The 23,142-nt window shown below is 44.0% G+C and overlaps 2 protein-coding genes across 3 annotated transcripts; one reads left to right on the top strand and one right to left on the bottom strand.

The window, feature by feature from the left end:
* Positions 1–3,710: 3,710 nt before the first annotated feature.
* LOC148715461 (uncharacterized) lies at positions 3,711–5,042 on the bottom strand. Its single transcript, XM_088714646.2, has one exon. It carries the CDS (start codon positions 5,040–5,042, stop codon positions 3,711–3,713), a length of 1,332 nt encoding a protein of 443 aa, XP_088570772.2.
* Positions 5,043–10,343: 5,301 nt separating this feature from the next.
* RRP41 (3'-5'-exoribonuclease family protein) lies at positions 10,344–22,233 on the top strand. 2 transcript variants are annotated; one of them, XM_089926268.1, is made up of 13 exons: positions 10,344–10,376; positions 17,737–17,845; positions 17,924–17,970; positions 18,094–18,154; positions 18,486–18,524; positions 18,622–18,689; positions 19,138–19,216; positions 19,310–19,346; positions 19,560–19,676; positions 19,770–19,855; positions 20,826–20,915; positions 21,148–21,209; positions 21,868–22,233. In XM_089926268.1, the coding sequence occupies exons 2-12, from the start codon at positions 17,789–17,791 to the stop codon at positions 21,193–21,195; spliced, it is 729 nt and encodes a 242-aa protein (XP_089782394.1). In that variant the 5' UTR covers positions 10,344–10,376; positions 17,737–17,788; the 3' UTR covers positions 21,196–21,209; positions 21,868–22,233. The 2 variants fall into 2 exon arrangements, with proteins under 2 accessions (XP_089782394.1, XP_008798650.4); XM_008800428.5 differs by lacking the exon at positions 10,344–10,376 and having other exon boundaries at positions 17,708–17,845.
* The last annotated feature ends 909 nt before the right edge of the window (positions 22,234–23,142 follow it).

The raw sequence follows: 23,142 nt of genomic DNA, 5'->3' as shown, positions 1-23,142 counted from the left end.
TTATCTTTGATCCGGAACGATCTCTGGCACTTAGGAGCGTCTCCGTTGTCTCAGTCCCACACAAAAGGAACCACACGACGCGAAGACGACACACGACGAGCGGGAGGAAGCGCATTCCGAGTTCCATGCGAGGAGAACCATACCCGACGTGAAGACGATGGCGAGTCCTACGCATTCGCCAAGCAGGAGGAAGCTCGTTCTATGCATGACGAGCCTTTTTCGGGCCATCCCACATCATGCACGGGAATCATTGCACGGACGTGGGATGCGTTTTCCAAGCCTACTTCTGAGCCATCACACGTCCGTGCTTGGGTCCCACACCAAGAACTATGCACAACGAACAGGAGAAGTTTTCCGAACTATCCCGCATCAGGCACGAGTTTTGTTGCATGGCATGGGTCTCACGCAACGTGGGACACAGGAGACTTTGAAGTGTTTCCAAGCCATGCATAGTCTCATACAACGTGGGACCCGGGAGGCTTTGAAGTACCTCTAAGCCATGCATGGCTTAGCCTGGGGAGCCAGCTGGTGGGGACCAAGTGTTGATCATGCACTTCCCACACCAAAGAGTCCCTCTTAGCTTCTTGGCGTTGGCCAAATCAAGGTGTGCCGCCTTGACCGAATATAGATAGCGCCAGCCAAAGGAAATTTCGGCACTTTGCTCCTCCAAACTCCAAGTATGCTCGGCTATGGATGGAGTCTTGCACTCCTCTTCGGAATCTAAAGCTTTGTTGGCCAATGAAGACAACTCATATGAGAATGCAGAGGCATCAAAGGCAACTTTGATTCAAAGTAAAAAGAAAATACAATGTTCTAAGGAGGGTTGGTGGTTCCCTGCCTTAGCCTAATCCAAGGGGGGTTGATGTACCCTGCCTTGGCCCAAGTCCCTTAGGACCGAATTAGGCAATATGCCTACCCAAGCCTAATGGCCGAATGCACTTTACAAGTGGCTAACTAAACAATGTCCAAAAGTCCCTCCCCCTACTCAAATCGGATCTATTTGTAGACTCCCTACATTGCTATGCATTGGCTTCCTTTTGGCTGACTGTTGGTATGCTTTGGCAACTTCTTTGGAACTTTCATTGCAGAGTTTGCTATCTTAATTCGGTTGCCATTTGGTTGCTGTCATTGGTTTGGCTGCTTGTTTGTCTTGGCGGTGGTTGCTTGCAGTTTCTTGCTGTTGCTGGCATTGGCCTGCAGTTGTGGCTGTCGGCGGTTTCTTGCTGTTGGCCAAGCTTTGGCTACTGCAGAGGCCTTGGTTTGGTTGGATTTGGCTGCTGGCACTCTTCTATGCTTGCCTCTACAGATGGCTGATCTTGTGGTTATGGTCCGGCGCACTGGTTCTGCCCGTGTCGCGCGCGGTCTGGTGGGCTGCGTGTTGGCATTGGCAAGCCAGGCGCCGCCCTTGCTTTCCCGTGCCTGACCTCTTGGTTCGCGGCTTGACCCTCTGGTTGCTTGGGCGCTGACGGTCTGGCCGCTGGGCGCCTGGGCGCTGGCCGCCTGGTCGCTGGCCGGTTGCTGCTTGTTGGCTCCCGCGCGCGCATGGGCTCGGCTGGCTGATGGTTGGCGCGCTCGAGCGGTTTCCTCCTGTTGTGCACGGCACGCGCGCGCGCTGGTCTTGGGCGCCACGGGTCCGCGTGTGCCGACGGTTGCCTCCCATTGCTTCTGGCGCATGCGCGCATCGGTCTTGGGCGCCAAGGGCCCGCGAGCGCTGGCGGTTGCCGTCCGTTGCTTCTGGCCTGTGCGAGCGTTGGTCTTGCGCACCACGGGCCCGCGCGCATGGCTGATCTTTGGCGCGCGTCGGTGGTTGCCGCCCGTTGGCTGCCCCTTGCCTGCGCGTCTGCTGTGCCTGCCCCTTGCGTTGGTCGTTGCTGTCCGTTGGCTGCCTTTGGCCTGCGCGTGTCTTGGCTTGTGCTGGGATTGCCTTGGCCGCGCTTGCACCTGTCCCGTTGTCGGTTGCCTGTGGGTGCGCGCGCGCATTGGTCTGGACCGAAGGCATCCAGACCTTGCGCGCGGGTGGATAATTGGCCTGGCCCTCCTGGCCATTCGGTTTGCCTTGTGCTTGGTCCTTGTGGCCTGATGCTTGTCTCGGTTGCAGGGGCACCCCAGCCGAAGGTCTGCGGCCTTGGGCGTGCCTCTGCCGTGCCTTGTCGATGTTGCCAATGGCCCAGCCTTTGCCTGCCAAGGCTGGCCGAACCTCGGTTGTGCCCCAAGGAAGGATAAATGGCCACTAGGCGGACATGAGCCTTGCTCTTGCTCCGCCTTGGCCTCTATGATTTGGCTGATTTGGTGAGGTGATATAGAGGGAACCTCACCATTCCCCCCTTCTTGAAGAACACCCTTGTCCTCAAGGTGGAATATGGGGTACTTTCTAGCCACTTCATCATATTCTTCCCAAGTGGCTTCCTCGAGCGGCATATCCTTCCATTGCATGAGAACCTGCCAAACTTTTCTCTTGTTCCTCCCTTTTCTCTTAATGCAATATTGGAGGACTTTCATAGGTTGGAGAATGATTCGTCCTTCCTCATCAAATTTTGGTAATTCTACCCCAATAGTAGATGGATCTCCTACTCTTTTCTTTAACCATGATATGTGAAAGACAGGATGCAATAGTGAATTGTAAGGCAACTCTAATTTATATGCAACCTTACCAATTCGTTCCAAAATCTTGTAGGGTCCATAGTACCGCTTCGCTAACTTGTAACTGATTCTTTTCCTCAATGATTTTTACTGTGTGGGTTGCAACTTCAAATATACATAATCCCCCGGCTGCAAATCACCATCTCTTCTCTTCCGATCATGAAATTTTTTCATTCTTTCTTGGGATTTCTTCAACTCTCTTTTGACAATCTTCAATACTTCTTCTCGGGCTAGCAACTCTTTTTCTACTTCATAATTTTTGGTTGTTCCAATCTCATACCGAGTAAGTGTGGGAGGTGTTCGCCCATACACTAATTCAAAAGGACTTTTCTTGGTTGATCCTTGGTATGAAGTGTTGTACCAATACTCTGCCCATGGTAGATAATCAGCCCATCTGTTTTGGTGTTCATGATAGAAACACCTCAGATATTGCTCTAATATTCGATTGGTTACCTCTGTTTGTCCATCAGTTTGGGGATGATATGATGATCCTGCTTTCAGCATACTCCCTTGCAGTGAGAATAATTCTTTCCAAAACAAACTCATAAAGATCTTATCCCTATCAGATATGATACTTCTCGGAACTCCATGTAATCTGATTATATTCTCCACAAATGTTTGGGCTATGGACTTGGCAGTAAATGGATGTTGGACCGGGATAAAATGAGCATATTTGCTGAGTCTATCAACCACCACCAACACCACTTCATAGCCCTTGCTACTTGGCAGCCCTTCAATGAAATCCATCGAAATGTCTTCCCAAATCTGATTCGGAATAGGCAATGGTTGGAGTAGGCCAATTGGTAATCAAGGATCATACTTTACCTTTTGGCAAATATCACATTGAGCTACCATAGTTTTAACATCCTTCTTCAATCCTTCCCAATAAAAGAAATATTTTATCCGAACATAGGTATGAAACCATCCGGAATGTCCACCCTCCTTACTATTATGAAAATGGGAAAGAATATCACCTCTTAGGTTTGGAACATCCGGGACATAAACATTGGATTTGTAGAAGATGAGATCATCCCTAATGCTGAAATTTTTAACTCCATCCGAGGTGGCTTCTATCTTTTCTTGGATTTCTTGAGATCGAACATCCAACTTGAGTGCTTCCCTGATTCGGTCCAATTTCTCCATTTTATCCCACTGATGGCAGAACAGATAAACTCCTTTTCCTCTTGAAGTAGCCAAGGGTCTTCTATTGCTTGTGGTTCTTCTTGACCTTGTATTGCTGTCCATTTTTCCTTCCTGCCGTTCAACTTGAAATCCATTGTCATGGTTTCATAATTTGTGTTCACCTTCCCCACACTTTTAAGCCATACACTCCCATGGATTATGTCAAGATCAACTAATTGAATCACATGTAAATCAACCTTGATTCTGACCCCTTGGATGTTCATTTTCACCTCTTGTATGACTTCTTTGCATGTGAGCTTTTCACCATTTGCCACTTTAACTTCAAATGGCTGAATGTCCATAGGATGTAGTCCCAACTTGGCCACAATTGCAGCGTTGATGAAATTATGTGATGACCCGTTGTCAACCAATAAAGACACTTCATTTCTCCCGACCCATGCTAGGAGCCTCATGGTGCTGGGTTTTGACATCCCTGTTAGTGCATTCAATGAAAGTTCTGCATCACTATTTTCAGCCTTCACAAGATCTTCCTGATTTCGGATTGGCTCCTCTTCATGTTCACTTGACTGATTGGTTTCTGCATCTCCAAAATCTACATCCAGAACTTCATGGTCTGATTTGCACTTATGATCTCGGCCCCATTTTTCCCCACATTTGAAACACAGCCCCTTCTTGATAAAGTCTTGGACTTCTTCCCTTGACAGCCTCTTCACTTGCTGTGGCTGGGTTCTTGGATTGGTGCCGACTGCATCTTTGCCCTTCCAAGGAATTCTGGGCGGCATAGCTTTGGCTTCACGGCTGATGGTCTCTTTGATCATCCTTCTTTCGGACTGAAAACCATCCTCCAGGATTTCAGCCATCCGCATGGCCTCTTGCATGGAAGTTGGTTGCTTTAACTTGATCTCCTTGGCAAGCCAAGGCTTCAAGCCGTCAATGAATGTGCCCATCAATGCTTTCTCCGACCAACCTATCACCAATGTTTGCAAATGGCGGAATTCTTCTACACAGGGCCTCACTCTTCCTTCTTGCTTGATTTTTGCCAATTGTCCATGGTAATTTACAATAGGGGAAGGCCCCCATTGAATCATAAACTCCTTTACAAATGCAGTCCATCCCAATCTCCTTCCTTCTTTTTCATACATGGTTCTCAACCATCTCCACCATTTACTTGCTTTGTCTTCAAGATGAAAACTAGCAAGGGTTACTTTCTCTCTATGTGGAACCTCATAAACATAGAAGTATTGTTCCACCTTATCCATCCATTCAAAAGGATCTCCCCCACTGAACTTAGGGAATTCAATCCTTGGCTTTCTAATCTCTCTTCTAGGCTCTCCCTCATCTTCTCCTATCTCATCATGATGGGCCCTTCTCACCCTCTCATCCCTTCTTCTTCCTCTCGGTCTAGTGGTAACCCGGGGCTCTTCTTCGGACTCCCTCACACTAAGGACTTCCTCATACTCTATTCCTTTCCCAAATCGATCTACACATACCCCAAATCCTTCCACTCAACTCCCTCTTCTTGTTCTTTCACTCCTTCTTTCTCTAACCCGGCATCCACTATGGTTACTTGCCAATTCTTCCTCATTACCCCTTCCTTGGTCCTGCTTATTAGCATGCGGCCAAGACTCCTTGTTAGTATTTTTTTCTCCACTTGAAACCCTCCTTTCCAACCTCTCCAAACTTTGATTGGTATCTCTCCTCATTTCAGCCATTGAATTGGAGAGTTCCTCCAAAATTCTACTCACTCGGTTGGACTAAATTTCAAGGGCCTCTAACCTTTGGTTATCCCCGGAATCCATGAAAATTTTTAATTAGATTCAGAACAATCCTTCAAAGGCATTCAAAGGGAAAAACTAGTCCTGAATTATCAACACCCACAAGGTTCCCTCACGTAGCCCTTCCCTCTTTTACCACTCGGAAATGGCAAATGAAATGAAGGTTGATTGACTTACTTGGAGGGGAATTCAGATAAATGGCGCTACCTTCAAGATGTTCTTCTTGATGAAGACTCTCAATGAAAGCACCAAATTGGTGGGGACCAAGTGTCGGTCATGCACTTCCCACACCAAAGAGTCCCTCTTAGCTTCTTGGCGTTGGCCAAATCAAGGTGTGCCGCCTTGACCGAATATAAATAGCGCCAGCCAAAGGGAATTTCGGCACTTTGCTCCTCCAAACTCCAAGTATGCTCGGCTATGGATGGAGTCTTGCACTCCTCTTCGGAATTTAAAGCTTTGTTGGCCAATGAAGACCACTCATATGAGAATGCAGAGGCATCAAAGGCAACTTTGATTCAAAGTGAAAAGGAAATACAATGTTCTAAGGAGGGTTGATGGTTCCCTGCCTTAGCCTAATCCAAGGGAGGTTGATGTACCCTACCTTGGCCCAAGTCCCTTAGGACTGAATTAGGCAATATGCCTACCCAAGCCTAATGGCCGAATGCACTTTACAAGTGGCAAACTAAACAATAACCAAAAGTCCCTCCCCCCACTCAATTCGGATCTATTTGTAGACTCCCTACATTGCCATGCATTGGCTTCCTTTTGGCTGGCTGTTGGTATGCTTTGGCAACTCCTTTGGAACTTCCATTGCAGAGTTTGCTGTCTTAATTCGGTTGCCATTTGGTTGCTGTCATTGGTTTGGCTGCTTGCTTGTCTTGGCGGTGGTTGCTTGTAGTTTCTTGCTGTTGCTGGCATTGGCCTGCAGTTATGGTTGTCGGCGGTTTCTTGCTGTTGGCCAAGCTTTGGCTACTGCAGAGGCCTTGGTTTGGTTGGATTTAGCTGCTGGCACTCTTCTGTGCTTGCCTCTACAGATGGCTGATCTTGTGGTTATGGTCCGGCGCACTGGTTCTACCCGTGTCGCGCGCGGTCTGGTGGGCTGCGCATTGGCATTGGCAAGCCAAGCGCCGCCCTTGCTTTCCCGTGCCTGACCTCTTGGTTCGCGGCTTGACCCTCTGGTTGCTTGGGCGCTGACGGTCTGGCCGCTGGGCGCTGGCCGCCTGGTCGCTAGCCGCCTGGTCGCTGGGCGGTTGCTGCTTGTTGGCTCCCGCGCGCGCATGAGCTCGGTTGGCTGATGGTTGGCGCGCTCGAGCGGTTGCCTCCTGTTGTGCACGGCACACGCGCGCGCTGGTCTTGGGCGCCACGGGTCCGCGCGTGCCGACGGTTGCCTTCCGTTGCTTCTGGCGCGTGCGCGCGTCGGTATTGGGCGCCAAGGGCCCGCGCGTGCTGGCGGTTGCCATCCGTTGCTTCTGGCCTATGCGCGCGTTGGTCTTGCGCGCCACGGGCCCGCGCGCATAGCTGATTTTTGGCGCGCGTCGGCGGTTGCCGCCCGTTGGCTGCCCCTTGCCTGTGCGTCTGCTGTGCCTTGGTGCGCGTTGGTCGTTGCTGTCCGTTGGCTGCCTTTGGCCTGCGCGTGTCTTGGCTTGTGCTGGGATTGCCTTGGCCGCGCTTGCACCTGTCCCGTTGTCGGTTGCGTGTGGGTGCGCGCGCGCATTGGTCTGGACTGAAGGCATCCAGACCTTGCGCACGGCTGGATAATTGGCATGGCCCTCCTGGCCATTCGGTTTGCCTTGCGCTTGGTCCTTGTGGCCTGATGCTTGTCTCGGTTGCAGGGGCGCCCCAGCCGAAGGTCTGCGGCCTTGGGCGTGCCACTGCTGTGCCCTGTCGATGTTGCCATTGGCCCAGCCTTTGCCTGCCAAGGCTGGCCGAACCTCGGTTGTGCCCCAAGGAAGGATAAATGGCCACTAGGTGGACATGAGCCTTGCTCTTGCTCCGCCTTGGCCTCTATGATTTGGCTGATTTGGTGAGGTGATATAGAGGGAACCTCACCACCAGCCTCTTCGTCCCATGCGGTTGCACTGCATAACCCCTCCATGCCTTGCCCACTATGAAAGAAGTTGTCCACGTCGGGTTCGTGGGATTGTGGGAAAGTTTCATTAAGCCCCCGGCCATTAATTAGTCCGAGGGGACTAGTGAGGAGGGGGGTGGTGGAAAAAGTGGTGTAAAGAGTGTTAGCCTCTGTAAAGAAAGCATCTTCTGAAACAGAGAGAGAGAGAGAGAGAGAGAGAGAGAGAGCTTGGGAGAGGAGTACTTTGGGAGTTGAAGAGAAGAGATAGCCTCTGTAGTAGGGAGTAGACCTTGTAACAGAGAGAGAGAGTCCAATAGGTGTACGAGAACTCTTCCCAATAAAACCCCTTGGTCCCAAAACTTTTCTCTCTCCTATTTTGAGGATCAGAACAAAGGCTTTGCTATCCTACCGTCCTCCTTAGGATCAATCTTCAGCCCTATTGCACATTAAAAACCAATTAAGATGGCCTTCCTCACAAGAAGTTTTGACCATTCTGATAATGGCTCGAGTAGTGTATTATCAGCAAAGTGCACAGTCCTGATTTCTATTGCTAGAATAAATAAACCTGGTGATAGATGGTCTCCTAGGTTAATCCTCCATTGCACCCTATCCACTTTAATGGACCATTAAGCAAGACTAATAGAAGAATTTAGCAGCATTCTAATCTAACCAATCCACTTTCGGGTGACCTTCTTGCCCCTAATTTAAAAAAGAGATTTCCAGCTTTGTCTGTCAGAGGCTTTTTGGCAATCCAACTTCCATAGGATAGCCTTGTAGCTGGTTCTTTTATAGAAGGCTACAATTTCAAGTTACCAAATAAAAAAGGCTACAATTTCATGGTTACTCAAGTTCTCCAAAATACACCTTCCTTTCACAAAAGTTGTTTGACAATCATCAACCAAACTTAGGAGAAACTTAGCCAGATTCAAAGCAAGTGCTTTTGCTATGATTTTATAATGGTTGTTCAAATAACTAATAGAGCAAAGGCCTTGTGCTTGGGTAAACCTTCCTTCTTTGGAATCAAAGCAAGATATGCATAGTTAATACGCTCAAATTCTAAAGTTCCACGGTAGAACTCCTCAAACATTGCAAGGATATCAAGGTTTAGTTCATTTCCAAAATCTTTGGTGGAATGATTCAGGAGCATCACTAGACTTGATGTGGACCACTTGATCACTGCAGGTACCATTTGATAATGGACTACTTTAGCAACTACAAAAAAAATTAGACAAGGTCCAAATACACTCAAAGTCTAATTAAGGTTCCACGGTAGAACTCCTCAAACATTGCAAGGATATCAAGGTTTAGTTCATTTCCAAAATCTTTGGTGGAATGATTCAGGAGCATCACTAGACTTGATGTGGACCACTTGATCACTGCAGGTACCATTTGATAATGGACTACTTTAGCAACTACAAAAAAATTAGACAAGGTCCAAATACACTCAAAGTCTAATTAAGGTTCCACGGTAGAACTCCTCAAACATTGCAAGGATATCAAGGTTTAGTTCATTTCTACAATTTTTAGTCGAATGATTCAGAAGGATCACTAGACTTGATGTGAACCACTTTATCACCACAGGTATGATTTGATATAGATGACTTTGGCAACTATGAATAAAATCAGATAAGGTCCAAGAGTAAGATCCACTATTTCAGGAAACCAGTGATGAGCCAAACTTTCAAAAGCCATATCTTAGTCATACGATGCCCAATTAAAATGATCTTTTTTTAAAATTAGATAACTCTTCGAGATTTAAAACTTAGAATAAAACCCTATAACATTAAAATGGGTTGAAATTCATCCTTTGGACTTCGAAACAGGCCGGTCAAACCTTTTTTTTTTCGAGAAAGATTTTGATCAAATATATTTCTCAATTCATGAAGAATTATATGGAGAAATGGAAGCAAAAGTTGACATAAAAGTCAAGATATACTTCTATAAGATTTTAATTAGTTTGCATAATTATTTTTATTTGTCGTATTTATTTTTGACAATCTAATCTTATTCGAGCTAGAAAAGAAATTTGATTTGAATTATGCAAGAAAGGACCTCATTACTATTATAAATAGGAGCTATGTGCCTCAATTTATGTGCGGATTATTAATTAAAAAACAAGGAGGGCATAAACCTACCCTCTCATTTTTTTTATTTTTTCTATTTTTTTTGAAAAATTCAAGTTGAGTTGGTTAAAGAATTTTTTTCTTGCCAATCAACTCATAAAATGTCACAATAAATTCATACAATCTCGGCAATTTAGTTTCTGAAAAGCAAGCATATATTCTTAATTTTTCTAGTAAAAAGTCAAACCTAGAAAGCATTTTTTTAGCACATGATTTTAGTAGATCAACTAATTAAGCATCAACAATTTTCAAAATTAGAAGAACTTTTACCACAATGGCCTTTGCCAGATTATAACATAAAAAGAGCATTGGTTTTGAAAGAAAACCAATCACTTGAGACACAGATTTTAGGTTTTTATTTATATTTAATTTGATTAAAATATAATCAAAATGTTATTTGGGATTTTGAAACTAAAATAGTGATGGACAAGGATAAAGAATGTGCCCGAGAAAAAGATGTAAATATAAATATAAAAATAATTAATAAAAATCATTAAATTGAAAATTATATAAAGAATTGAAGTTTTATCCAATATAATTATTAAAAACTTAATTTAAATCGACAGTCGATCATTATAAAATAATTTAGACCCTATAGGTGCTTTCCGGCCGCTCTTGAGGGGAACCGGGTAGTTCTATATACACCACCCCTATTGCTCAGGACACCCCCCAAAAACCAAAAAAAAAATACCCAAACTAACCTTTAGTGTAATTACCATATTGCCCTTGAAATTTTCTCATACACCCCCCCTTCCTCCTCCTCCGTTTCGTTTTGAAAAGAAAAAAAAAACCCCCCCTCAAACCCCCCTTAAACCCCTCGATCCATTTACATCGTTTAGGCGATCTTTGAAGGAGATTTAAGCCCCATTCGAAGCATGGACAAGCAACTAGTGATTTGGGACGAAGAATCGGCCGCAAAGGTACGTGTTCCACCTTGTTTCGAATTTTTTTTTTTTCACGGTTCGTGCTCCGTTCGGCACTGGATCGCCGAACAAAAGGCTTCTGTTCGGCTGCACAGTGCCGAACAGAAGCCTTCTGTTCGGCACTGTGCAGCCGAACAGAAGGCTTCTGCTCGGTTGAGGGTTGCCGAACAGAAGGCTTCTGTTCGGCACTGTGCAACCGAACAGAAGCCTTCTGGTGCCAAATCGCGTGCCGTGCTGAATTTTGTGCCGAACAGATCCTCTGATTCATTAATTCTTGGTGATAAATTATTTTATATGTAGGGCTATGCTACAACCGAATCGAGTATAATTGGATCAGAATTTGTACTGGATTACACAAGCGAATTTACAACTTACGAGGTATTATAATGTATTGTGCAATTTTGTAATAGTTTAGCGAGCTATTTTTACAACTGTGTACTTACATAAATTGTTTAATGTATAGATCTTCAAGAGTAGAGAGGACTTGTGTAATTGGTGTCGTGAAGCTGGGAGGCGAAATGGTTTTGTTGTTGTAATCAAATCATCCGATGCAGGTACCATTTCTAAGAAACCCAGAATTACGTTAGGTTGTGAGAGGGGTGGGACGTACCGAACCAAAAAAGAAAAGCGAATAAAGACTGCCTGTGGGACAAAGAAGTGTGGATGCCCTTTTGCATTAAGAGGAAAGAAATTGGATACTGCGGATGATTGGATATTACTGGTCGTATGTGGAGTGCACAATCATCCCGCTGCAGAGAATCTGGAGGGGCACTCATATGCAGGGAGATTATCTGAGCAGGAGACGGAATTGTTAGTGGATATGTCGAAGAGTTTGGTTCGTCCAAAGGACATATTATCCACATTGAAGGAAAGAGATGCCCTCAATGTTACGACTATCAAGACTATCTACAATGTACGTCAACGGTTTAAGGTTGCAGAGAAAGCCGGGAGGTCTGAAATGCAACATCTATTAGGTAAATTATCAGAGGCTAAATATATTTAGTGGCATAGGAATTGTACTAATACAGATGTTGTGCATGACTTATTTTGGGCACACCCTGGCAGCATTGATTTGTTCCGTGCATTTCCCCGTGTGTTGATAATGGATTGCACGTACAAGACGAATAGGTATCGTCTTCCGCTCTTAGAGATTGTGGGGGTGACATCTACTGACATGACATTTTCAGTTGCTTTTGTATACTTAAATTCTGAGGGGGAAGAAAGCTATACTTGGGCATTAGAGAGATTGCGCAGTGTCATAGCTGATGATGTTTTGCCTGAGTTGATTGTTACAGATAGAGACTTGGCTTTGATGAATGCAATTCATAAAGTATTTCCTACTGCTAGACATTTATTATGTAGATGGCATATTAGTAGGAATGTTTTGGCCAAGTGCAAAAAATTTTTCGAATTGAAGGAGAAATGGGATAAATTTATTATGAGTTGGAATGTACTAGTGCTGTCCTCCACGGAAGACGAGTATAATGATCGCTGGAGTGCACTGCAGAGAGAGTTCGGTACCTATCCAGATGCACTACAGTATGTGTCAGATACTTGGCTGAGCAAATACAAGGAAAGATTTGTTGCGGCGTGGACGGATACATGCAGGCACTACGGAAATGTGACGACAAATAGGTATCACAAATAAAGACTCATTTAATTTTAATTTGCCTCAATTCTTATATCTAACTTTCATTTGTTTACTAGGGTCGAGAGTGCACATGCAAAGCTCAAAAAGCAGCTTGGATCAAGCCAAGGAAGTTTCGAGTCATCTTGGACTAGAATAAATGGATTGATTGAGTTGCAGCACAGCTCCGTTAAAGCCTCATTGGAGAAGAGTTTATTGGTAGTGCAGCACAACTTCAAGCCAGCTGAATTCAAAGAGTTGCGAGGTTTCATATCTATAAGTGCGTTAAATCATGTCCTCGCCCAATCGAAACGAGCCAATTCAGTTGGGTTTGATGATTCAAATTGTGGGTGCGCTATTCGACGCACACATGGTATACCATGTGCTCACCAGATTGCGCGGTACAGGGTGGAAGGTCGGCCCATTCCTCTCGACTGCATAGATCCTCATTGGAGGAAACTTGATATTCTGCCTACCCCCCCCCCCCCCCCCCCCGTGCAGCCAATTCAGTTGAGTTGTGATGCAGAGTTAGATTTGATTGCGCTACGATTCAAGAAGTTAGATGGGGCTTCTCAATTGCAGATGATCAAGAAGTTACGAGAGATTGCAAGTCCAGATAGTACACCTCTTTTAGAGCCTGCAAAACGGAAGACTGGTTCACGTGGGCGCGCTTCAATGAAGGTTGATACGTCTACTCGACGTGACCCGTCTGCGTTTGAGTTGGTTCTATCTGGACAGGATAGTTATTCACCTGGTGTTGAGAAAGTTACCATCCGCAATCCATCTACTCAGATTCAAAAGAGGCGGCCCAAGCAAAAGGTAAGTACCAAATATTTATTTCCTTACAATAGGTATCACAACGTCTACGGGACGGTCCGTGCCGTGCCGGTATGTGATGTGCCGATACGGGACATGTCGGGACGTGCCGTGCCGAGATGTGCCGATACGGGACATGTCGGGACGTGCCGTGCCGAGATGTGCCGATACGGGATGTGCCGTGCCGAGATGTGCCGATACGGGACATGTCGGTACGTGCCGTGCCGAGATGTGCCGATACGGGACATGTCGGGACGTGCCGTGCCGTACCGGTACGGGAAGTGCTGAGACGGATAACTATTTGGATATTTCTGCCATTGTTACATATTTTCTATCATTTGATATTATTTGCAGGTTTTTTGTACTAGAGCCCAGTCACATACGCCCATTATCTATATTGATGCTATTCCTTCTGCCTTGAGACCATACATCCAGCATATCAAGGATGTAAAAGCTGATGGGAATTGCGGATTTAGGGCAATAGCTGACTTACTGGGATTTGGAGAAGATGACTGGGTGCGTGTTAGGAAGGATTTATTGCAAGAGTTGCAATGTCATTCGGACCACTATCGCACATTATATGGTGTGGAAGGGACGATTGCTGAGATCACTCATGCATTATCATATTATGATGATTGTCCACCATATGACAGATGGATGACTATGCCGGACATGGGTCATCTTATAGCATCCTGCTATAATGTTGTCCTATACCATCTCTCGTTGCAACAATGTCTGACCTTCCTACCTCTCCGTTCTGTGCCAGTACCTCTTCTATCCCGCAAAGATATCGCTATCGGATTCGTAAATGGAAATCATTTTGTTGAGGTACTACGTTCACAACACTTGCGAATATTTAATTTTGCTTATTTAATTTTGCTTATTTATAATTTTGTAGCTATTAATATTTTCTTATTTCTAATTTTGAAGGTGTTCTTGTTGCCGGGACATCCCGTTCCGCCAGTAGCGACCAACTGGCGAAAATATCATCTTCCTTGTGCTACCGGATGGGAAAATTCATATGAAGCACGGATTCAACAGTTCAAAGAGAGCATCTCACCTAATGTTATAACTAGCGAGACAGTAGAGTTAGATTGATTCTTTATATATGTACAATTTTTGAAAGTTGTAAATTTTTTTGGGCTCTTAGAGTCATGTACTGTGAAACTCCATCATCAATATAAATCAAAAAATATCTGTCTTCGCATTTTTCGGGTATTGGGGGTGCTGAGGTGGCTCTCCATCAGCTGGGAATACATATGAAGACTGTTGTTTCCGTTGAGATTTCAGATGTAAACAGAAACATACTTAAGAGCTGGTGGGAGCAATCCTAGCACACAGGGGAACTAATAGACCTTTCTGATGTACAAGAACTTAACGGTGACAAGCTTGAGCAGATGATTAACACATTTGGTGGGTTTGATCTGGTTATTGGTGGAAGTCCATGTAATAATCTTTCAGGTAGCAACCGCTATAGTCGTGATGGGCTGGAGGGTAAACATTCATCTCTTGTTTATGATTATTTTCGCATCTTAGACCTTGTGAAGTGTATCATGGGGAAGAACTTCTGATTGCACCATCTCACTTTCTTGTTTTTGGGTCAGTGAATCTAGTTGTATGTTAGCTATGTATTTAAATGTTTGCCTATGATGATTGAGGCGGATTTTCTGATAAGCAACAGTTATGTTAGCTATGTATTTAAAATGTTGAAAGATCATGAGGATGTTCTCTGTGAAACTCCATCATCAATATAAATCAAAAAATATCTGTCTTCGCATTGTCCGATTGATTGTTATGTGCACTGTTATATTTGTGTAAAATAGAACGGGCCAGGCTTTACAAAGATTACACGTAAATGTACCAAAAATATATATTTTTCATTAATATCAAAGGCTTTACAAAGATTACAAAGGCTCCATCATCAATCCCTATGACGCCATCGTCGACGCGTGTACTGCTGTACGTCCGAATGAGAGGGTGCTGGATCCGAATGAGAGGGTGCTGTACTCGGGCCAGGCTCATCACCCAGAAGTACCTGATGCATCTGAGAAATAGCATCAAATAGGTGCCCGGCACCTAGTGACGTAGCCTCTGAGGGACCCATCCGTACAATGTCGGTACTGATACCGAGTGCAGCTGCATTACGCCGCCGGTGTATGTCAGCATCATCATGACCTCCCCTAGCTCCAGAATGAGTACTCGAGCGCAGATGAGGAGGCTGAACTGCAACGTGCGTGATACGGAGATACCACTCCATGTATCCCGGTACGCTGTCTGATGGCCGGGTAACTGGGTGGCTCCTGCTCGCCTGGCTCAGCACGTGGTCCTCCCACCGCTCCCAAAACTGATCCATATAGGAGTAATGTATCCGGTACGAGCCTGCTGTGGAACCTCTGTTGGCTCGCGTAGGGGCTAGTGGCGCTCGAGGGATGGTCTGAATACGACCAAACTGTCTAAGAACCCTTTCTGGATGATAGGGTTCTACGATATCAAGGCACTTGATGGAGCCACTAAAAAATGCGATATCAATATATGGGCGATCTCCCCGAAGCCGATGATGGGGATCCCAAATAACCTGCAAAACAAAAGGTCCATTTCAGTTTTATACTATATCGCATATTAAAAGTACTGACAAACACAAGCAAATGGTAATATGATACGTACCTCATCGATGCTCAAAAGGTCCAATGACTCACGTAGAACCACTAAATGGTCCATCGTGGTACGGGATGGAGTACCGGGCATCCAGCGGTGCACGCGGGGACTGGCATCAGTATACTCGAGCGACGGGTGAGGACTGAGTGCTGGAAAATGCTCATAAATCCATGCCTGCAGAAGCGTCATATAACCACTGATCTGTCTCACTGATGACCTCGACGCAATCCCCAACTGCCGATACAAATATGCTAAGGCAGCTGTACCCCAGGCATATGTGCTCACCCTATCCAGATCCCGCAGTAAACACAGATACGCTATAGGCACCCTGGTCCCACTCTTATCAGCAAAGAGTGTGCAGCCTAACAAAAATAACAAATAGGCTCGTGCTGCACACTCTATCCTCTGCTGGCTGTCTCTATCAGATACAGAGTGAAACTGAGTCCTCAGCCACTCCATCCTCACAGACTGACCGCGCGATGACAGTACCTCCTGACGCGCGTCTCCAGCTGACACCCCCAACAACTCCACAAGTAGCTCCTCAGCATCCCGATCACTCATCCTCTCAGGAGAAACTGCTACTGAGGCACCTGCGACAGGAATCCCTAAAATGGCGGATACATCATCCAACGTGATAGTGATCTCGCCAAATGGTATATGGAAGGTGTTCGTCTCGGGCTGCCATCTCTCTACGAAGCCCGAAATCAAAATCTTATCGGTGAATCGATAAGAGCACTGTACTAACTCTATGAGGCCCGACTGCCTCAATAGTGCTTTGAACCTGGTATTTGGTTGGTTTGAAGACCACCACTTCCATTCACCAACCTTGGCAGTATGGTTCATGCACTTTAGTGGAGCCCGTTCCTGTAATATAAATGTATAATTACTACTACTTTATAAAACATCAATAAACAAAATATAATGCTATAACAAATAAACAATACCTGTTGCCTCCAGATGGAAGCTGCTATATGCGTCCTGAAACTGATCAGGACGGACTCATCCTCTGGACCTCCTGGACATGGTCCAACGGACTCATCGTCTTCGCCCCTAGCGGGCATATCATCATGCTCTGACTCAGGAGAGTCCGATGGCATATGAGCAGGCTCGGGAGAAGCAATCCTAGCACGACGTCTCCTAGCTGACGCCGTAGGTCTAACTCTGGCGGGACGGGGATCCATGTCTGAAAATATAGAAATTCAATGTTAGGCTATATCAAAGAAAATAATTCAATTGCATACATAAATGTTCGGCACAAAATTCAGCACGGCACGCGATTTGGCACCAGAAGCCTTCTGTTCGGCTGCACAGTGCCGAACAGAAGGATTCTGTTCGGCTGCACAAAGCCGGACAGAACCCTTCTGTTCGGCACTGTGCAGCCGAACAGAAGGCTTCTATTCGGCACTGTGCAGCCGAACAGAAGGCTTCTGTTCGGTTGAGGGTTGCCGAACAGAAGGCTTCTGTTCGGCACTCTTCAGCCGAACAGAAGGGTTCTGTTCGGCGATCCAGTGCCGAACGGAGCACTGGAGGCGGGGGGGGGGAGCTACCTCGAGGTGGTCGTGGAGGCGCCGGCGAGGTGCTCGTTGCTCGGGAGATGGCCGGGGAGGTGGTTCCGGGAGAAGCCGGCGAGGTGGTCGGAGATCGGGAGAATGCCGGCGACGAGAGGGAGAAGGGGGAACGGGGGGGTTTTGGGCGTTGGCGAGGTGCAATGCACCGACCGGCGACGAGAGGGAGAAGGGGGAGACGGCGGGAGGGGAGGGGAAGAGCGGGGTGGGGGGGGTTTGGGGGGTGTAGAGAACAATTTAGGTGAGGGGGTGGGGAGGGTGGGGGGTAATTTAGGAATTTTCAATTTTTTAGGGGTGTCCTTAGCAAATGGGGGGGTGTGGAGAGTATTTAATTTTTTTTTAATTTTTGGGGGGTGTCCTGAGCAATAGGGGGGGTGTATATAGAACCACCCAGGGGAACCCTGTAGCTAAAACCCTCTCCGTGTCCCTCGGCTGCTCCCAGCTATTCCGGCCATGGAGTACGTGAATCCCCTCACTGGCTTTCGCTTAGATGGTCGCCGTCCCAACGAAGTACCAATCTCTCTCTCGTTCTCTCATTCTTCTATTTGATTTTATTTTGTTCACGACCTCGCTTTCGTTTGATTGCAGATGAGGCAGATTCGTGGAGAGATCGGCGTTGTTGCCAAGGCCGATGGGTATGGTTTTTTTGGCTTTTTTTTGGTTTCTTTCCCCTTTGTTCCTATCAAGAAACTGTATAAGGAGGCAAGGAGGGAAAAATTAACGAGTTTTGGTTTCTGTTTGGGTTTGGATGGATGCAGCTCTGCCCTTTTCGAGATGGGAAACACCAAGGTTATCGCTGCTGTGTATGGACCCAGAGAGGTTTGAACTCCCAAATCCTTCCCTTTCTTTTCTATAACCCTTTGTTGTTTGTTTTTATGGACTTAAAAATTTATTCCTGCCATGCTTGTACCCGTTTGTTCGTATTTGTTTTTTCTTCTTGATTTGTTTACTTGTCCACTCCGATGGTATCAAATCTATTCGATGAAATGAAAGAGGCTTAAAAGAGAATGGGATCATATGAAAGAGGCTTTAAATAGAAAAGAATTATTAGAAGAGATGATTAACAGCCCCAAATTTTAATCTTTCCCTAAAATTTGTGTCTCATTATTTGAATTTCTGAACAAATTAGCTTTGATTCTTGAACCTTCAGGTCCAGAATAAGGGCCAACAGATTAACAATCGAGCACTGGTAACTCTTGCCCCTCTGCAACTTCCATTTTTGAGCACCAAAAGTTTCTTTTTGAGATGCATGTACATCTTCTTGTATGTTGTAATTGCATCTACAGGTACGCTGTGAGTATAGTATGGCTAATTTTAGCACCGGAGATAGGAGAAGAAGACCGAAAGGTGACAGGTGAATCCCCTTCAAAGCAATTGGAAAGTTCTTTGTTTGCCAATTTCTGTATAGTGGTTTATGTTCTTGTTCATGAAGAGTTTTGATGCTGTCTTGGCACTATAGAGCTGTAGTTATCATGATGTAGAGCTACATGTAAGAATTTTCAGAGTATTTGATTCTGGCATAATATGCATATAAATATAGTCTGCTGGAACTTACCAGATAGGGTAAAAAAGGAGTCACCTAATGATGAGTCCCACTCTCCCTGTGGCGACTCTAGATTATATTTTAGCTCAGTTAAATTTTGTCTTTCTGTTCTTGCTCTACTAGATGGAAAAATTAACAAGATATAATTTATTGGTACATGTGAATTTATATGAACATGATTATATGCTACTTAGGAGGGTAGATATGTGTTATCACCTTGATTTACGGGTAAACATATTTGATCCTGTCCTCATGGCAGGCGGTCTACTGAAATATCTTTAGTTATTCGCCAAACCATGGAGGCATGTATCTTGACACATTTATTGCCACATTCCCAGGTCAGTCTCCTTGTCCTTGGGCATTGCTTGTTAGAACTTAATGAATCAGTTTCTGTTTCTTTTCTAACGGTTCTTTCTTCATATGTTTTCTAGATTGATATATTTGTCCAAGTTCTTCAAGCTGATGGTGGTATGTTAGACATTCTTGTCTTCACTGGGGCTCATCGAGTTACTTTTTCATGAACTGGTTTAGATATTTCGATAGCAACTATTGTGTTCTTGATGTTTATCTCCATTCCCCCCTGCCTCCCAATCATCATACACCTCATTCTAGTGTAATGAACTGAAAGATCACTGCCATCTCTATGTTTCAATTATCTGAATACGGTCTTCTTCACTATAGGAACAAGATCAGCATGCATCAATTCTGCAACATTAGCGCTTGCAGATGCTGGGATTCCAATGCGTGATATAGTTACCTCCTGTAGTGCTGGATATCTTTGCTCCACTCCTTTGCTTGGTATGACTACTTACTTTTTGGTGGATTTGCATAACTATCTCTATCAGAATATTAGCAGCATTGATAGAAATTTGTTGATTGCCTTATGGACAGATCTAAACTATATAGAGGATAGTGCTGGAGGCCCAGATGTCACGGTGGGCATGCTTGCAAAGATGGATAAAGTCACTCTTCTTCAGGTTTATAACTAAAGACAATTATAGATTGATCTTCAAATTTCATTGGCAGTACATATGCTAGTTAGCATGTCTCTATTCCTGGATTGCTGCTTATCGAGTTCCATGGCCTTATCTTTGCTCAAACAATCATAAATAATTTTTATTTGCAGTGTGCCAATATGCAGCAGGTAGTATGACAGTCATTTTATTTTATTTATTTATTTAGTTTAGATTATTAATAACAATTTCATAACCTGAGTTAATATATATGTTTACAGCTTTGTGCTTAATTCATTACTTCTAGTTTAACATATATATGTGTAATTAAAACATTTTCTGAAAGAAATGTTCTATTCTATGCAGACATTGTTAAGGTTTATAAGTTGTCTTTGCAAAAATTTTAGTGAAAAATGAATAAGAGATACAGCTATCATGCTGTTATCTGAATGGATCTTATTTTCCCTAATAATGAAACAATTCTAAGCTGTATTTTATGAGCAAACAAACCTTTGTTCTAGCTTATCTTGAATTGGTCGAAATTCATTGTTTCTGTAAAATTGATTATTATTTGATATAAAATGTTGGTTTCATCAAATCAATAAAATATAGCTCTTAATATTATCATGTCTATTTGATATCTGAACTGTCTAGGCATCACAAAGGAGTGACAGTTTTCATAGAAAAACTGCAAAACAATTTTGATATCTTTCATTTAATTCATAACATAATCTTACTACAAAGTAACCGATAATACTGAGAAACTGCACATTCAGTTCTTTTGATTCCTACATATCTGTTAATGTGTGTGTGATTCTGGAAATATCGTGATGAGTGCAAATTCTTTCTTTGGGACCTGAATCTAGAATTTCTAGATTATAGGAGTATAAATATGTTTGACTTTGGTGTGCGGCTTTACTGTTTTCGTGGCTCATGCACAGTTTCTCTTGAGTTCATTTTGATGTCATTGATGGTTTTGTTGCTTAAATCTCAGATGGATGCAAAGCTACCAATGGATATTCTTGAAAATGTAATGCAACTTGCAATAGAAGGATGCAAAGCAGTAGCTCACTACATACGAGAAGTAAGAGATGTTGTACTTCTCTTACATTTGTTCACATTTTCAAAATTTGTTTTGCTTTTAGAGTATCCGTTAATTTTTACTTTATCCTTATCTTTTGTATTCTTATGCTATGCTCTGCATACTTCTAAAAAGATTATATCAGATGCCATGATGCACAAGCTAAAATATGGATGCCCCCATTACCTGCTTGCCACTAATTTGTGTATGTTTCCTGATGGCTGATCTGATACAGGTTCTACTGGAGCACACAAAGCAGCTGGAGTGTCATCGTGGTGCATAGCAGATCGGTTTAAGGTACTCCCTCTACTTCTTAGGGCTAACCTGGGCTTCTTGTGCTTTTTCTGGTCCTTTTTTTGCTTAGGTTTTAATCTTACAGCTTCTCTCATCATTTCAGTTATGAAATTCACTGCTGGAAACTGATACTTAGGTTTTGGGAGTGGGCCCGGATATTATACCTATTTGAATATTTTTGGTTCGATTGTAAAATGGAAAGTTAAAGACCTGGATTAAACTCAATATTGAATAAATAGAAATAACATGACTCAACCAAATCGTATCTCATTAATTCACAAATTCTGATTCTCATCTTTCCTTTCTTTACTTCATCAACATTTATCCCTTACAATAACTGAATTGCTTATCCATAGTCTATATAAATAATAAAAGATAATTGTTTCTCTTTCTACCTTCTATTTACAGTTTGAAGATTGCATGATATTATGTAACCACTACAGGATCTCTGGTCACTGGGGATTTGGGAGATTGTGTTTCTTTAAGAAAATTTCCTACTTCAGGCAATTTAGTTGCACTTGATTAAACTTCATTTTTGTATCATTCTGCGAACCTCTAAAACACTCCATTTTGTGGATTACTTTTTTAAGTTAGATCCAAATGTGCGAAGTAAACTTTTTTTGATTACGGGTTGTGTAATTACCATGTTGCTGCGCTGCAGGTGAATTGGCTTTGGGCTGAGCGTTAGTACATCGAGCGTATCAGTGCTCCACTTAAGTAAAAATGAAATTGCACTTTCGGCGAAGATAATGTTTCAGAGATTGCAGTCAAATGCTTGCATCATGTTCTTTCCACAGGGTACAAGGACGGGTTTTCATGTGATATCATCCGCTCACTATGTAGTCAGACTAGAGGCCCTTTGTTTCTTCCACAGGGAATTTTAGTTGGTCGGATTCCAAGTTTTCAAGGCTGAAAAACATGGACTAATAGCATTTTGGTCCATTAACACTTTATTAAGTGATTCTGGTTATACCTAGTTGTCAACAAATTCTCGAAGGAAAGTGCATATTTAAAGCTTTCTTGCTAATTGTTCTGTACATGGTATTGCGTACATTCACTGATTCAAAATTTTACAGTAGGTAAGGAGAAAACTGATGTTTGGATCACCTGCAATTTCTACTTTTCCATATGCTCGGAAGACACTTGAGTTGGAGGTGATTTTACGAGATGCTCCAGGGATGGCTGCACTAGATATAAAAAAAGATGCAATTCTAGAGTGGTTGATGTCTGGTATCCAGGGATTCCAAAGTTACATAGAGAAACCTGATAGATTTGTTGTCTTGGGTCAGGGAGAATGAGCCATAGGGGAGACTGGTCCTTGTTTCAAACCCAAGACGCAATGTGGTCTAGGTTGGGTCGATCACAGCCTGATTCATAATTGATTCAGTTCATATTCTCTGCATCCTTGCCCCTTATTTTCTTCACCTCTTATGCCGGTGCAGCATTTGATGGGTGGCAAACTCCATATAATTGGGTTCAGCAACATTCATGAATTTGATTAGATATGATCTCTCTTCTGTGCTTATTTTAAAGATCTATTAGTTAGTGCTGTATCTGCAGCACGGAATAAATTCCACCTAAAGATCTAAGGACAATTTGATTGCTTTACCATTGTAGCTAATATTTCTCCCTAAACTTGTAGGAAAAATTTGCAGCCGGGGCATCGGCTGCCAGCCTGAAGAAGTGGACCTTCTTTTGGCAGGCTAGCAATTGTTTTCTGAGAACAGTTACCTTGGAAAATAGTTATGAAATCTTAAAGTTCCTCGAAACCATTCAAGAGATTTTAATTGTCCAAGCTCATTTAATTTCTTATGAGGGTCAGGTTGAGCCTGGATGCTATATGCCACCCAATGGATGCTACTGCTTCTAAACCCCTGGCCGGATTGGTTTTCTAAGGGAAGCAGAAATGCTGCCGAACTGCATGAAAACCGCTGAA

Source organism: Phoenix dactylifera, chromosome 1 (assembly GCF_051530095.1).
Source record: "Phoenix dactylifera cultivar Ajwa chromosome 1, Ajwa_hap1_PhDact_Kaust_v1.1, whole genome shotgun sequence".
Taxonomy (NCBI): Eukaryota; Viridiplantae; Streptophyta; class Magnoliopsida; order Arecales; family Arecaceae; genus Phoenix; species Phoenix dactylifera.
The sequence above is the reverse complement of the archived record's forward strand: the minus strand, read 5'-3'. Positions and strand labels throughout refer to the sequence as shown.